Below are 15,007 nucleotides of genomic sequence, written 5' to 3'. Positions count from 1 at the left end.
TTTATGAAAATTATGTTCGATGAATGGACAATATTTTTCTTTGTTTGACCTTAAAAGGGCATGTGGATGCAATACCTATGGTTAAAAATTCGTTCGATTTAAAAGGAACATATCGATGTGCTCCTTCTAATAACCATCAATAGACCACGATTGACCAAAAGTATAAATGAGGTCGAAAGGCTTTACTGCAGGCTCGGCACGGAGATAAAATCTCGATTAGGTCGTGCAGTACTAATACGATCCTGCTATAGATAAATTATCGGATAACCGACAGAGCCACCCAGCAAACATCAAGTCAAACCCGAAGTGGTTTTGTTACACGAAATAAAAAAGAAGCAGCAGCGAAAAGGGAACGGATCAAGCAAAACTTCCCGTTCTCTTCACAATTTGATATCATTCCAGATGCTTGAAGGATGATGATGAGGATGATGATGCATGCGCTTTTGAAGAAAAGTAAACAATAATTAAATATGGTAAAGCTTTCGTACTCTTGCACTGTTTTTTTTTGTTGAGACGGGCTGCCGGGATGCGTGAGCTTTTGTAAGCGAATTGGGGGAAAAAAGGCACAAGACACCGCGCCATAGCAGCAAACTTTAAATCGCCGCATAGAAACGACCGAGGACAAAGCAAGCTTAAGTAAGCAAAGTAAACATAATTACTTTATATTTTCTAATAAGCGAATGCGGAACGAAGAAACATAAAAACAGAGAGAGAAAGACTACCTCTACTCGGGATGTCTAGTCGCGTAATCGTTAAGGGACAAACAGCATATAATAGGTTCGCTCTTTGTTCACACGGTAATATTCGGTGGTATAAGTTCAATGTAAAAAATGTAAGAAATAAAACACAAACACATACACTGACACTAAAAAAAAAACACTCATAAAGCGAAGCCAAGAAGGAGCGGTGTTGAGACATACGCGAAAATAGTGTAAAAATCGCTGCAAAGTACATACTACACGAACATGATAAATGGAAAGCGAAGCAAAGAAAAGATAGCAGAAGTAATCGAAAAATACTAAAGGAATGAAAGTCCGGACAAAGTTTAACCAATAACGATTAAACCCTTTACTAATAAAGAGAAGAAAACACGAAACGTTAATGGAAGAAATTTGCATGGTTGAGGATTGTGGTTGTTTATTTTTTCTTTTATTTGTCTGTTATGTCGTTGTTTGACAACTTTTTTCTTACTTTGTTTGATTCTTTATATGTGTAAAGGAAAACATATGCGCATTATTTGAGAATAGTTTGTTTCATAATTGGTATAAACAAAATCGCTATGTTTAAGTTGGTTTTCGTTTTAGTTGTCGAAACGTATTTAACTGTTTCACCGTGTGCTCTTCTTTATGGTAAGTTGATTCCTTTTTTAATGATTTCTTTGGTTGATTTGATTTTTCTTGCTTTCTGGTAAAAATGTGTTTTTTAAAGTTTGGATTGATTTGAAGTGCTTAATTTTATATAGTTCCAATAGTTATCGTTTTTAGGTTAATCTTACGTTTAAGTTGTGTATGATGGTAAATTCCATTGAAGATAAGGTTGAAAAGAAAAAAAACAGCAAAAAATACGCTTAATTAAATGCTTTTTGCGTCGATCAAGTGAACGCTCTTGAATCAGATTTAATTCACACTAAGATGAGCTTTCCGGAAGTTAATTTAAATATTGCAATTTTGTGTTTAGAAAAGCTATATGTTTAGAAAAGCAAAATGCAAAAAAGGAAGGAATATGTAGTATGCAAAGAATGTAAGACCGAATGAAATCGAGTCTCATGCTAAATGTGTTTTTGCGCCAATTTACTCAATTCGTCTCCAGCTAGTCCATTCCTTCTTCTCTTCTTCCCTTGCTACAATAAGCTTTTACTGTTTCCTCAAGTTTTGCCACTTTTCGACAACTGATTGTTATGCATTCGTTTAGACAGTTTAGCGTTTGTAAGAACTAAGCGCGACGGAAGTTTAAATACGGAAGTAGAAGTTCCAAATTGACATTGTTGAATCCGTGGTGGTGTCCGTTATGGAAGGGAATCAAAAGCAAAATCATTAGCCCTTTATTATTTGCCAATGCAAATTCTAGGCGTGTGGAACGAGTAGATCGAAGCATTTAACCATAGGTTGATCTAGATGTGTCATGAAACAGCCCAGCACAGCTGCTTGAGCAGCACCAATCAGCAGTGTTAATGGACGATGAGAACTGAGATCGAAGGGTCGTGATGTGGCGTTGTGCTTTTGAAGAGAGTAGAATGAAGCGGGATAAACCAATTTAACTATTTTTGTTACCCAACATGAAGCAACTATACGCACTCTCGTACAAAAAGGTGGAGGATAAAAAAAACGGAAAAAATAAATAAAAATGGTTCCCATTTGTCAACCAGTTCCCGCGAAGGTGCGATATGATGTTCGTTCCGTTATGCTTTTTCCCCTTGTTAGTGTTCCCATCCAACCACGAGACGATGGCGTGCAATGAAACGATCCAAAAACTCGTCCAACGGTTGATAGTAGTTGAGCAAACTTTTGGCCGATATCTCCACGTCTCCGGTAAGCTCTTCCAGTACGTCTGTCCAGTGTACCGAGGCACCGAGTGCCAGCGATTTGCGCAACAGCTTACCGGCCTTCTTGGAGCCGTACAGGTCACAGCGATGCAATGGCATCGGGATTTCGTTCGTAGGGTTGGTAACCGTGCCGAAAAGAGCACTGCGGCACAATCCTTCGTAGATCTGATAGCTCAGGAAGCTCGCGAGAAAATAGCGCACGAAGGGTGTATTATCCGACAAATGGTAAACGGAGGCAGCATCGAACAGCTGGAGCCGCGAATGCACTGCAGACGGGGGCCGAATGCCCTGCTGTCGTTCGAGCAGAAACCAAAAGTAGCTGTTTGCATCTTGCGTGTAGTCGACGCTGCCATCGAACACATCCCACCGGTACTGGTCCATTAGGTATTCGAAAGGAATGGTAGGAATTTTACCCAGCGCCATGCGCAGCAGAAATGCATAATCGAAGGAGTTTAACGTGGTGGAGCCCGTTCCGAACGGGATTTTCTCCGGTGCCATGTGCTTGGGATCCAGCAATCCGAGACGCACGAGATGCTGCGGTGTTACAGCACCCAGGTAGATGGCATCGCCGAGCGCTTCCTGGAATGCGGCCGTCGTTCCATCGCTGAAGATGGTCGGTTGTTTGGACGCCTCCATGTAGTAGACGATGTGGCCCATTTCGTGCACAGTAACGTAAAAATCCTGGCCACCAGCTTCGGACCGGGGACACACGATCATGCGATAGTCATCCGCTCCGTCTGCGAACATGTTGGCGGCCGTTCCGTGACACTTGCCCCCACTGGCACCGCTACCGATGAGACTGTGCTTCCAGAACTCGTTCGTCATGCGTGCAAGACCGAGCGAGGCGTACAGATCTTCGGCACGTCGCACCAAACCCATCGAAGTCCAGTTAGCCCTCCCGAATGCTTGATCGATGTCGACGGGATGCGGGAAAATGTCATGGCCGTAGTTCGTCCAGCTGTGGCTCCACATGCCACCGAGCAGATGTGCCGGGATTAGCCCATCGCCGTCGATAGACGATGCCTCTGTTGGATGCTTTTCTCGCACAATGTGGCGCACAACGGCGTGCAGCTTCTGATAGAATGGTTTCACCTCGTGCCACAAACGGTCGACCATCAGGCGCAGTTCGGGAATCTCCAGCTCCTCACGCCAGCACTCGCCCACATCGCGATGGTTCGCGCCACGCATGCAGCCAGCATTCATTAGCTCAATCAAGCGTCCGTACGGTTGACGCATCGGAGGTCCTACCGCCATTCGCCAGGATTCCCACGCCCATCGAAGAACAGTTTCGTCGGGGAAACGTCCGGAACACACACGTCCCATGCCATCCGACAGCATCAAGCGCTCCAGATCGGGTTCACCCGAGAAGCATTGCAGTTTGCGAGGTAGTTTGGTGGGAATGCTTGGAGTAAGCACCTGGGAAGACACTGGCGCGACGAAAGTAAGATCCAAATGCCCCGTGCTCAGACCGGGATAGCGTACGAATGTGTTGGTCCACAGAATAGTCGCGTCCTCATCTTTGTCAGAGCGACGATGTCCACAGTCTGCCGGAATGCACACTTCCGACTCAGTGTAGATACGCTGGATGAAGGAAAACAGTTGAGCCATTTCACTGGAGATACATCAAAAGAGACACGTTAACGATACTCGTCCGGTCGGCCTGTAGGTAACGCGATAAAAAAAAACTCCCCGTACCTCAATTCCTCCGGGGTATTGCGTGGACCTCGACACAGCAAATAGTAAGCACGATCGTATGGCCATCCGTGCTGACGGTAGAGGGCGCCCTCGTCGCATGTATCCTGCAGCCAGGCGGACTTACGCTGAGCTAATTGAACCATGCTCTCGAGCGTGAACTCCACGCGGGATTGATGCTGAGTGCTGCGGGCAAGAAAAAAGGAAGGCAATTCATCACCGCTGTGCCGTGTCGGACATGTGTGCAACAACACTTCTACTGCACCTTAAGTCCCAGCCGTACTGTGCCGCCTCACGGTTCAATGCATGCAATTCCGCGTTCATTCGCTCAAACCATGCTTTTGGATCCGTTGCTGTTGGTAAAAGACCAGGCGTCCCCATGTGATGGTGTGAAATGGACAAGGGCAAAAAAAACGAGCCGCAAGCACACGTAATGCTCCAATTAATGTACCGAAAAACAAGCTAAACGCTTCCGTCAGTCGACATTGTTGCAGGGATCGAGTTTCGCTAAATTACTGTTTTATCACACCTCGGCAACGACAACCACCGGTCACCAAATCACCCCCCGGAAAATGTCAATTATATGACCGCCATAAAATGGAAGCTTACGCATTCCGCGTATTTCGTGTACTAATTAAACTGCCCGTGTACGTACCATTTTCCGCGGATTCGGTGATAACTGGCGGTAAATGATGCAGCGCGAGCACAGCTAATATTGGCAGCAAACACAAGAGTGGCCCAGCACGAGTGAACGTTTGTCGGTTACGAATCATCGTTGCCGGTGAGCTGTGCTGTATGAACCGCCAACGCTGTTAGCCACACAACAACTGAACCCGCGGCGCATTGAACTACAGCCATTTATACTCCATCTCCTCCATTTTCCGACCTCGAAACCCGCACGCAAACCAGACCACCCACTGTTGGCGCGAAGGAAACTCGCCTCTCGGCAAAACGGACAGTTCAGTTGTTGATTTCCCCAGAGCGCTGGGATAGATACTGGATTTGTTCCGGCACAGCGTGCGACAAGGATCGGGTTCTCGCTCTCTCTCTCCTTTTGAGTCACGATGCCATGTGCATGTTTTGAAATGAACGACAATTTTCGCTTGGAAATTCGATAGAATGTTGACGACGACACGAGAATGATTCCGGAAAAAACACTGTCCTTTTCCAGGGCCAGCATTCCGAAGAAACGGTGCAAATGCTAATAACCGCCGCAAGGAAGCTTATGCTTCTAATCCATATCCGTCCCTTACCACGGTACATATATGGGAATGGAAAATAAATAACAACTTACTGGTGAGGTTCGTATTTCGTGCCTGAAGCAGGGCGCAAAAAAAAACGGTTTTATTTGTGTGTAGACCGCGTGATCGTACAGTGCAAAACGATTCGCCAGGAAGCAAACAAGATTTGTTACGCTTCCCCACAACAACTAAACCTTCTACTGAATTGTTTTATCTACTAACTACTTTCTGCAATACTTTATTAAACATCAATTTACTTTAGTGTGTGTTTTTTAGGCGCTACATTTCCAGAAAAACACCCAAATCGGAATATCGCCGCTGTTTCCTGTATGCCTTCTGCCATCTCATGTGGTTAATGAAATTTGTGACGAGGGATAGCTAATAAACACCTCCCACGAAGCCCAACGGTAAAAGGTAGCCGACATTTGCACAACGATAAGCGAAAATGGAAACTGATGTAGTTCAATCTGTACGGATTTATCTTTGATTGATAATTTATTGGGTTCCCTTTGCGTCGGCGCTTATGTCATCGAGTGCATTTCTTCCGCCAGTGTCAGTGTTCCCACACCTTTCGAGCGTGTTTGGTACGGTAAAGCAAGGGGAAGAAACCTTTAAGCCCGGTAATCGCGAGAAATAACTTCGAAAATACTGTTCGTGTAGGTGTGTGTGGTATTATAGCGCACCAGATTTTGGATGATTTTATTGCGTTACTTCATCCTTTTGCGGGATAACATATCGTTCAAACTCACTAACAGATGAAGAGGGCCTGATTGTACGGGCCATCATTTCAAAGCCGACACAGGACCCTTCTTACTTCTTCAACAGCTGATGTCTGAGAATGAAGAATGGCGCGCCCAGTCCGGAACCGAAGAACACGATGAACATGGCGGTCAGCTTGTACCGGTTGGTCAGACTGAACGGAAGGTTCTATTGGGATGGAAAAAGGAACAATTAGCATCCGACAAGCGTAGCCCATTTGAAGACCAACACAACATGGTACGATCGCACAAATTAACCATCCAAACATTGACAACATTCTTCATTATGTAATGAGGAAAGTGGCGCTAGGTTGTTTCTGTGCTTTGCTTTAGCCTCATGATGGTAGAATGCTTACCTCGCCAGGGATTCCTCCGTGCGAGTGGGAGTATCGGACCAGATTGGTCATACCAGTGCGGGTTACGTTAGCGGCGCGGGCAAACATCTTGGCTCGTTTCTGTTGGGAGTAGTTTTCAGGTTAGCAATGCGATAGAAAAGGTTTTATTTTGCCGTAACAAACCTTTTGGGACAATTTTTCACGATTATCTGACTTGACAGCACAGAATGACAGTGGAGTTAAAATGTCAAGTGTTTGGCAAACGTTGTGCACTACGGGATGGTGCAATAGGACAAAATTTGACTTGATTTTGTACAACCTTTTTGATTAGGATGTGTAGTGTCCATAATAGCATTCCTTGATAATAGCATTAACATTCTTTTGATTTGTTGTACACCATTGTCTTCGAAATACTTCTTCTTCTGGTTTGAATGGTACGAAATTCGAACAGAACCTCTAGGAACTTCTGCAACAGCATGCTATTGTGTGTAAACCGCGAACAAGAAACATTTTTACGACGATTACATGTCATCGAACGTTTGTGGTACCCACTTGAGTTCCTATGCTATGGTAAAAGCGATACCTTTTCTGAGAGTGATTCGCAAAGATACCCTCGTATTTCTCTATCAGCACAACTGAGAAATGGTACTCCATACGTGATCAACACGAACGAGGCGAGGCGAGTCATTTTCGGGGTTTGCCTGCCGCGCAAGAGCTGCAAAATTTTAGTTAATTTTTCCTCAAACAGTGAAAAAAGACCAGGGTTAAAAAGCTGAACTTTATTTCTCGGCAATACGGAAAACCCCGCAAAGTACGCGAAACCCAGCCGCGTATACGCGTTTGCTCTTGGTTTTAACGTGTGAAAACGGTCATAGTGTTATTATTTTCATGTGTATGAGGCTGTGCGCGTTACTCCTCGTCAATTCTAGGTGAAATCGTGTGGTGTAAAATAGCTAATTGAAGGAAATCTAAACATTCGTACAAGCAGAGAACAAACAAGATTCGCTTCTTCTGCAGTGTGTGGCCGAAGTCAGTAGAGCTCCTTTTTGCGGGGCTCATATTACATACGGAGTTTCCTCTAGTGGGGAAGAAATTGTAGTCATCAGGTGCCACTTGAAGTAAATGGTTGCTACGAACGTGGTGAAAAGTCGGTGAAATCTTTTAAGGAGAAATTTTCAACACGTTCGAAGAAGCATCCGTCAAGAAGTGATTCTTGCGGAAAGTTTAGCACCGGAAAGAGGCAACCGCTTTTTGATAGTTTGCAGCCAGCGATAGCTATCTTATCACAATGGATAAAAGGAAATTATCGTAAGTGTCGTGTCTTCTTACCTACCGGACGTCCCATACATTCCGCACGCTCTAATACTCGAGGGAATTCAGCAAAAAAGCGAGGTGTTGTTTAAATTGTTTTATTACCAGAGCATCTCACGGAGTCGTGAAACACGAAAGGGTTTCATTAATATTTTTATTGCAGTGTGGAGAGTTTGTGGAAATTGCACCTTTCCACTTCCTTTCGCTGTAGGCGCATAGCGGATGAAGAAAAATGAAACACTGCGTCTCCGTGGCGTGAAATTAAATACTGAGAAAAATCGATTTTTCCTTCGCGAATACAGTGGGGCAAGTTGGTGTTGTCACTCTACCAGATGGAATCTAAAAAAGCTTTCCAAACATACTGCCCGCGCACTGCACATAGAAGGGGCCTGATGGATATGCATTGGAATGGACAGCAAAAGAGAACACTCGTACTAACTTATGTGTGCAGCATAATGAGAGGTCTACTTCAAGATGTCGTTCAAGGATATTCACCTATACACACCCGCGAACCTAATATCAGGCAATATCAGCAGCAGCTGCAGAAGCAGCAGACCTTTTGGCAGCCGTTAGGACCGTTTTGCCGTCTTGCTTTGTATCATTGTGCGCTGCCGTAGGTTGTTACTGTTTTCTTTCATCTCACTTCCTTGCACGAAAGGATGAGACATGAAGAGAATATTGATATCGCTATTGAATTTCCTTTTGCCACTGGATGTCCTATTGCTTTGCTCCGCCCGAATGTAAAACTAATTGAAAGGGTTGATTGGTAGTAAAAGTAAGTTTTGAAACGGCAACTAACATGCTTTCATTGATTATTATGGTTCTAACGCTCTTGCGGCTTTTTTTTTACGAGGAAATAATGTTCGTTCGTTACCTCCTTCTTCCAAGGTTTCTTAATCAGTTAGTAATTGATAAGAACACTGCTCCCAGTTCGATGTGTTAACAAGAAAAGAAACTCGAAACGTGCGGTTGTGTGAGGAATTGACGGTTTTAATTACGATGCCGCTTAGGTCATCGTCAGCGCATAGTTATTATTTGTCAATGGAACTCAGTATTTTTGTTCTTTTTGTAGTACGTCCGGGGATACTCTCTACCAGACACTGGGCCTACAGAAGACGGCAACGGCGGACGAGATCAAGAAGACATACAGAAAACTCGCCCTAAAGTACCACCCGGACAAGAACCCCAACAACCCAGATGCAGCAGAAAAGGTTCTTTTTTCACCGGCACCTTCCGGCCGATGGAACTCATCTTATCGAATGTTTCGTGTTATTTGTACTTTTAGTTCAAAGAAGTAAACCGTGCTCATTCCATACTGAGTGATTTGACAAAGCGAAACATTTACGACAACTATGGATCGCTTGGCTTGTACATTGCGGAACAGTTTGGCGAGGAGAACGTTAATGCATACTTCGTCGTTACGTCGCCTACGTGCAAGGTACTGTTTTCCATTTGCACGAGTAATATCTACAGCAGCTATAAAGCAATTTTCTCCACCACTATTTTCAGGCACTGTTTATGATTTGTGGTATTATCACCGGGTGTTATTGCTGCTGCTGTTGCTGCTGTTGCTGCAACTTCTGCTTTGGCAAATACAAACCAGTACCGCCCGAGAATGCTGGAGATTATCATCATCTACACGTAAGTTATTGAAATTAGTGAGCCAGTCGAATTGGAATTATTCTGTCCTACATGTCCAGTGTGAATTTGCAATTGGTTCCAGTTTGTGTTTAGCATTTGCTATAGTTCGCGTATTGGCTTACAGTAATTAGGCTACCACAACGGAGCTATAAATGCGCCTTTCACGTATGTTTTTGTATCTTGACAGAATAATCCCTAACACTCCGCTAGCCCTTTCTAAGCTGCCAGAATGAATAGAGAAAGATAATTTTGAATTAGGCTTATGTGTGTTTGGGCTGCCTTGCGAGTGTGTGAACTGTTAATTAACATTTTCGCTGGTAAGATCGCGCCGAGTAGGGGTACGAAAATGCTAGTTTGCTGCCGTACTACCATTCCTCGATACGCTGGGCAACCATACAGATGATTTCCATACTGATATGCATTTTGGCACGTAAAGAGTTGGGAAATATGTGTGATATGTGCCGTATCATTTTGTTATTGCTCAGTCAAAGTTTGGGGAACTATTGGATGTGAGGCATTATTCGTTATATTTCCAACCGTTTCAGAGTGATCATCACCAGGCTATTAATTTTGAGTTTACGTTTCACGCATTATCATCATAAAATTTCAAATTCATCCCTTCAAAATTTGCATAGCTTTAGTTTGGCTTGTTCGTTTTTGAGTTTGATGAATATTTACTGCACTGCACTCACTATCTCATTCTTTACGAGACATACTCATAGCAGACTTGTGGACGGTCCAATCGATATGACACGATCGATGCATGTAATTTCGACAATATTTAAATACACTTTGGTGTTTTGGAATCAATATATCTCAAAGTATTACACCTCATCATGATGTAACCTTATGCGACACGAACCAAGTGTGTGTGCATACTTTGTAATGAGTTTATCCTTCGCCGGTTATCCCACGTCCAATCTACGATCCAATTACTGTATCAGATCGTGGTAAACTTACACGCTTTGTTATCGTCATTGTGTGTGGCCTGCAGGATCTGATTATTATCCGTCTCGTTCACTCGTACCCTGTTCGCAGTACACTTTCGCTTCACGAAACGGACTAGTCTCTCACCCACAGAGGGTGGCGAGGCACAGACACACACGTTACAGCATTCACACTCTGTCTCTATCACCTGTTTTTTTTCTACATGTGTTTTTTTTCTACATTCATCAGAGAGATGGTGCCGCAAGTAGTAGCAACGCGCGGGATGGAACCGCCGTCACAGAACAGCCAACGCGAAGAGTATGTATTCGGTTTATCGTTTGTATTTTTATGTACGATATACTCATCTTCATTCACATCTGCACGATTAACATTACTTTTAGTTCTAATATTAACAAATACTCATTTCGTAAACATTACCGTAGTACTTTTGACTCTTTTTTAACATATTTTATGACCATTTACTAAATATTACTAGGCAAAGAATTAATTTGTGGCGTTTTTTTCTAATAAGGTGATAAGGTGAGATTTATCTTGAATTTTTCTTATTATTATATGTTTAAAACAATCGTCCGGTTTTCTCAAAAAGCTTTACCAATCAAGATCAAATTTGGAATAAAAATGTGTATCGCCTTGGACAGTAAAACGCCATGAATACAATGAAGCAACTAATCCCCATTCATTTATCATTCCTTCATCCAAAATCGTTTAATTTCATGATTGCGCCATGACTTACCGTTTGATTTTTTTCTTTCTTCTTTTCCTTCCTGATTTAGTTGGAAACAATTTCGTAGAAAAAATATTTATTTTCGTGGAAATAATGGGAAAATTAAATGGAACAAATAAGGGCAAAATAGTGGTGCTGATTAGACCAGAAAATAATAGCATTTGTTTGTAACGGAAAAGTAATAGTTGATTGATTGCCTGGGAGGAAAATTAAAACAATGTCTCACGGCGAACAGATGGTTGTGCATTTCACCATCAAGACATAAGACATCCAACAACAAGACATCCTTTGTCAAGTTTTACAACTAGTTAGACATTTACGCAATACAATAAAAAGTGAATTTATTAAAATGCGATTCGAATACTTATCATGTGTGTTGGATGTTTGGAGAACGGAAACGGCAGGAAAAGTCATCGTGGAGTTTTCGGTATTTCTCGTAGAGTTTTTGGTCTGTATTAAAATCAGTGTGTACACAAATACTAGTTTTAGTCTATTTTGCGAGTATGTTATGAATGTGTTCATTGCTAATATAAAAAATTTGGCGTGGCTTACGAATATTGGGTTGTTCTGTTGGCTAATTAACAAAGGGCTTAACCGAAGAAGACTGTAGCGGTAACGGTATTGTAAGTTGTCTGAAACACTCTTGTGTCGCGCGGAAATGGAAAATACTTATCCAAAATAAGTGAACTGTTTCTGTTGTCCTTCTGGCGATGGGTTGGGTAGATTTTTGTGGCTTCTTGTATGGTTGTGAAAGTGTCGCTAAAATGTCGAATGAACACACTAACAAATACGGTTGATGCTACAGCTTATGCACCGTGGTCGATCCATTTGAGAGGAATCGGAGGATTTGCCTCCGCTTTATCGCTGAATCGCTTCGTACGCGCTTTGCGTGTAATAATGTTGCTTTGTAGTTTTTTTAAGGGATTATTAAACCGCTTAATATCCCCTACCTGCAATACTTTTTTTTAACGTTTGTTCTTATGATTCGTGTTTCTTTGTAGGAAGATTTGGCAGATCTGGAAGATAATGGTGGTGGCCCGGTGACATCGCAGCCACAAGCTGGACAAGGACAGGGTGCCGGCATGCCAGTGTACGCCATGCCTCCACCATCGTCCAATCCGACGAATCCGTTCACCGGAAACGCCACTGAGAGCACGGGGCTGAACACGGGCAATCAACCGATCTACACGCCAGGTAAGATGCGACCATTGTAGGACACATGCCGAATCCATTGCGCCGAATCATTCCCTGCCAATAATATGAACGTAATACCGCTCTAAGTTGATGGATGTCGTGTTTATTGTTGTGCTAGTATTGCTATTAAAAACCGTTCATAATCACATTACACCGCTAGTTCCGCCTTGGCGGGTCGATTTATCAAGCGAAAAAGCAACGATGTTTGTACATTTGTGTAATATTAATGCATTTTTCTGACCTATTCGCTCACATTCCTTTCTCTTGGGTGATGCTGTACATGATTCGGAACAAAAAGGCCACTAAACAGATTTGGAAATTCGATACCCAGCTTCCGTTGTAAACGTTCAAAAACAATAAGCATATGGTAAACCAATCATCTTTCATTTACGTAGACATTGTGGTGTGTGCGTGCGTGCATGTGCATGTGCAATTGCTAAATGTGTTTTTGTTGTTTCTTTGGTTTGGTATTGTTGTGATGCACTTTTTGTTCACATTCATACCATTCACATTCGTTCAATTGTGTTGTCTCTTTATTTTCCTCAACTAAGGAGTTTCTCTTTCTGTTATGTTCCATTTCTGCCCAGGAGATTTGCTCCAATTTTGAAGTTATCCTACGTTTCCGTTTCTTTCGAATCACCAACGCAACTCCATGCGCATCTACAATTTTGCACTTTAACGTTGCATTGCTTATAGCGTATCTTTAGTTTGGAGAAAATGTAGAAGTGTTCCACTCGCGTGAAATGACGCAATGGTGAATTCCCTAGTGGCAATGTAAGTAAATGTACACATATAGACCTCTAAATTCGAAGCAAATTGTTTTGTCATGCATTCGTACGTGATGTTTAGTATGTATCCGGCCTTAAACAATTAGATATTTCAAAGGCTTTAGAATTATAATGCTTCTGTTATCAATAAATGTGGACGTTGTAGTTAATCGTGCTGTTTGCTAACAAATTTCCTACGATGCTTGATTTTAATTGTTTTTCTTTTGCTCCCAACTATAGGTATGAAGTGAGCGTACTAATCATCGCCATCAATAAAACTGGTCGGTTCGAAGGAAAAGTAACAATTGGACAATGGGAGAATTAGCGTAACGGCGAGTACGATAATGTGCGCACCCTCCTCTGTGTCCAGTCCTATTTCTTTTGTGCAACGAATAGCACCGAACCAAATCAAACAACCCATATACAATATACTGTAACAATAACAAACTGTAATATTCATCGCTCGAGTCGAACCGCAACGGCATCTCCCTGCAGCGTTAGAGCGAAAGAGTGGAATCACTTATAAAATGAAGCAGTGGAGCAAAACAAAAAATCTTTTTAGGGTATATTTATGCGTTAAGCAAATGGCAGCAAAAAGGATATATGTACACCGGAACAAATCTGCTCTGTACTTTGTCGGTAGTACTCAATGAAGCGGACGGATGAAAAATCGTAAAACTGTTGTGTAGTAGATATCCTCTGTTTGTGTGTGTGCATGTACGTGTATTTATCCTAGCGAGGTTATTTCCTACCGATAGCCTCCGGTTCATAGAGTTGCAGATAAGCAAGAACACACTGAATCAAAAGCAACCATATAACAAAGCTAACAATAGTTTTTACTCTCGCTGTTGCTGTTTGTAACCGTAACGTAAACACCTAATTCATTCGAAGCAACCCATCATTTGGTGATATGCTCAAACGACAAAACGATGAACATTAACATTACACTTACACACACACCCTCTACCATTTCTCACTCTTTTGAGATCGTCCATGAATTAGCAAATGTTTCTAGTTTGTGGAGTGGAGTGAATGAAACGAGAGCTACACCATTTAGCTGAACTTGGAAAACGAGTTTCCTCCTCATTTATTAAGTGTTACTATTTCAATTTTTGCATATACTACTTGGAAAGTGAGAGACCGTTATGCATAATTACGATTATAAGAACGAGACATGCAAGTTCATCCGGTGTCACTAATCCGGCGCTTGAGATACAACATTAAGTAACATAATTGCGTAAGTTATGTTTATGTGTGGCAGTGTGCATGCCTTCTGGCTACGCTGCAACAGATGAATAAGTAAACAAAAAGCAAGACGTTGCTAAAGACAAAGAGAGAAAAACAGAGAGGCGGAAAGAATATATCTATATACATACAAAATTCATAAATCTTATATCCATTTATCCCAAATTTCCAACGCATTTGAAGCACGAACCTTAAATAGGACGTTATTAGGGACGGCGAAACGTTGTTGGTGTGTGTGGTGTGGTAGGCAAAAAGAGACACAGGACATTGGAAAGCAGGGGAAAGGTTTGGGTAGGGCCAACAACGATGACGGGGCGACATTAGCCACAGCTTTGAAGGACGGACGATGCTATGGACGCTGGAATTAGGACGGAACCGTAATAGACCGCAACAAATCATATGTTGTAAAATTTATTTAACGATAGTGGCGTAACCAACCAGCCAACCAGTAGTTGAACGCAGCGTTAACGACGATGGACGTTGACGTACGTTGATTTGGTGTAACCCGGGCAGTCGAGAGCTGAAAGGACATTACAATAACCGTTATGGAGGAAAAATAAACTAAGACCTGAACGACGAAACATTCATTGCCACGTTATGCAAAATCCA

General features: G+C 42.5%; 3 protein-coding genes across 3 annotated transcripts; 1 reads left to right on the top strand and 2 right to left on the bottom strand.

Moving 5' to 3' along the window:
• Nucleotides 1-2,416: 2,416 nt before the first annotated feature.
• LOC128714345 (angiotensin-converting enzyme-like) lies at nucleotides 2,417-5,007 on the bottom strand. The gene is made up of 4 exons (XM_053809220.1): nucleotides 4,890-5,007; nucleotides 4,500-4,587; nucleotides 4,238-4,420; nucleotides 2,417-4,154 (listed from the first exon to the last, which is right to left on the bottom strand). The coding sequence occupies exons 1-4, from the start codon at nucleotides 5,005-5,007 to the stop codon at nucleotides 2,417-2,419; spliced, it is 2,127 nt and encodes a 708-aa protein (XP_053665195.1).
• Nucleotides 5,008-6,285: 1,278 nt separating this feature from the next.
• LOC128713317 (cytochrome c oxidase subunit 7C, mitochondrial-like) lies at nucleotides 6,286-6,676 on the bottom strand. Its single transcript, XM_053808177.1, has 2 exons — nucleotides 6,590-6,676; nucleotides 6,286-6,402 (listed from the first exon to the last, which is right to left on the bottom strand). Exons 1-2 carry the CDS (start codon nucleotides 6,674-6,676, stop codon nucleotides 6,286-6,288), a joined length of 204 nt encoding a protein of 67 aa, XP_053664152.1.
• Nucleotides 6,677-7,856: 1,180 nt separating this feature from the next.
• Nucleotides 7,857-13,404, top strand: LOC128713281 (dnaJ homolog subfamily C member 5 homolog). The gene is made up of 6 exons (XM_053808140.1): nucleotides 7,857-7,876; nucleotides 8,952-9,090; nucleotides 9,165-9,317; nucleotides 9,389-9,520; nucleotides 12,194-12,386; nucleotides 13,394-13,404. The coding sequence occupies exons 1-6, from the start codon at nucleotides 7,857-7,859 to the stop codon at nucleotides 13,402-13,404; spliced, it is 648 nt and encodes a 215-aa protein (XP_053664115.1).
• The last annotated feature ends 1,603 nt before the right edge of the window (nucleotides 13,405-15,007 follow it).

This window comes from Anopheles marshallii, chromosome 3 (assembly GCF_943734725.1).
Source record: "Anopheles marshallii chromosome 3, idAnoMarsDA_429_01, whole genome shotgun sequence".
NCBI lineage: Eukaryota > Metazoa > Arthropoda > Insecta > Diptera > Culicidae > Anopheles > Anopheles marshallii.
This window is presented reverse-complemented; position numbering and strand designations above follow the sequence as displayed.

Coding starts and splice junctions, on each gene's coding strand:
- LOC128713317 (XM_053808177.1), bottom strand. CDS start 6,676: ATGTTTGCCCGCGCCGCTAACGTAACCCGCACTGGTATGACCAATCTG. Junction 6,403..6,589: donor ACGGAGGAATCCCTGGCGAG/GTAAGCATTCTA, acceptor CCATCCCAATAG/AACCTTCCGTTCAGTCTGAC.
- LOC128714345 (XM_053809220.1), bottom strand. CDS start 5,007: ATGATTCGTAACCGACAAACGTTCACTCGTGCTGGGCCACTCTTGTGT. Junction 4,588..4,889: donor CACCGAATCCGCGGAAAATG/GTACGTACACGG, acceptor TTTTACCAACAG/CAACGGATCCAAAAGCATGG. Junction 4,421..4,499: donor CAGTACGGCTGGGACTTAAG/GTGCAGTAGAAG, acceptor TCTTGCCCGCAG/CACTCAGCATCAATCCCGCG.
- LOC128713281 (XM_053808140.1), top strand. CDS start 7,857: ATGGATAAAAGGAAATTATC. Junction 7,877..8,951: donor ATGGATAAAAGGAAATTATC/GTAAGTGTCGTG, acceptor TTCTTTTTGTAG/TACGTCCGGGGATACTCTCT. Junction 9,318..9,388: donor TTACGTCGCCTACGTGCAAG/GTACTGTTTTCC, acceptor CACTATTTTCAG/GCACTGTTTATGATTTGTGG.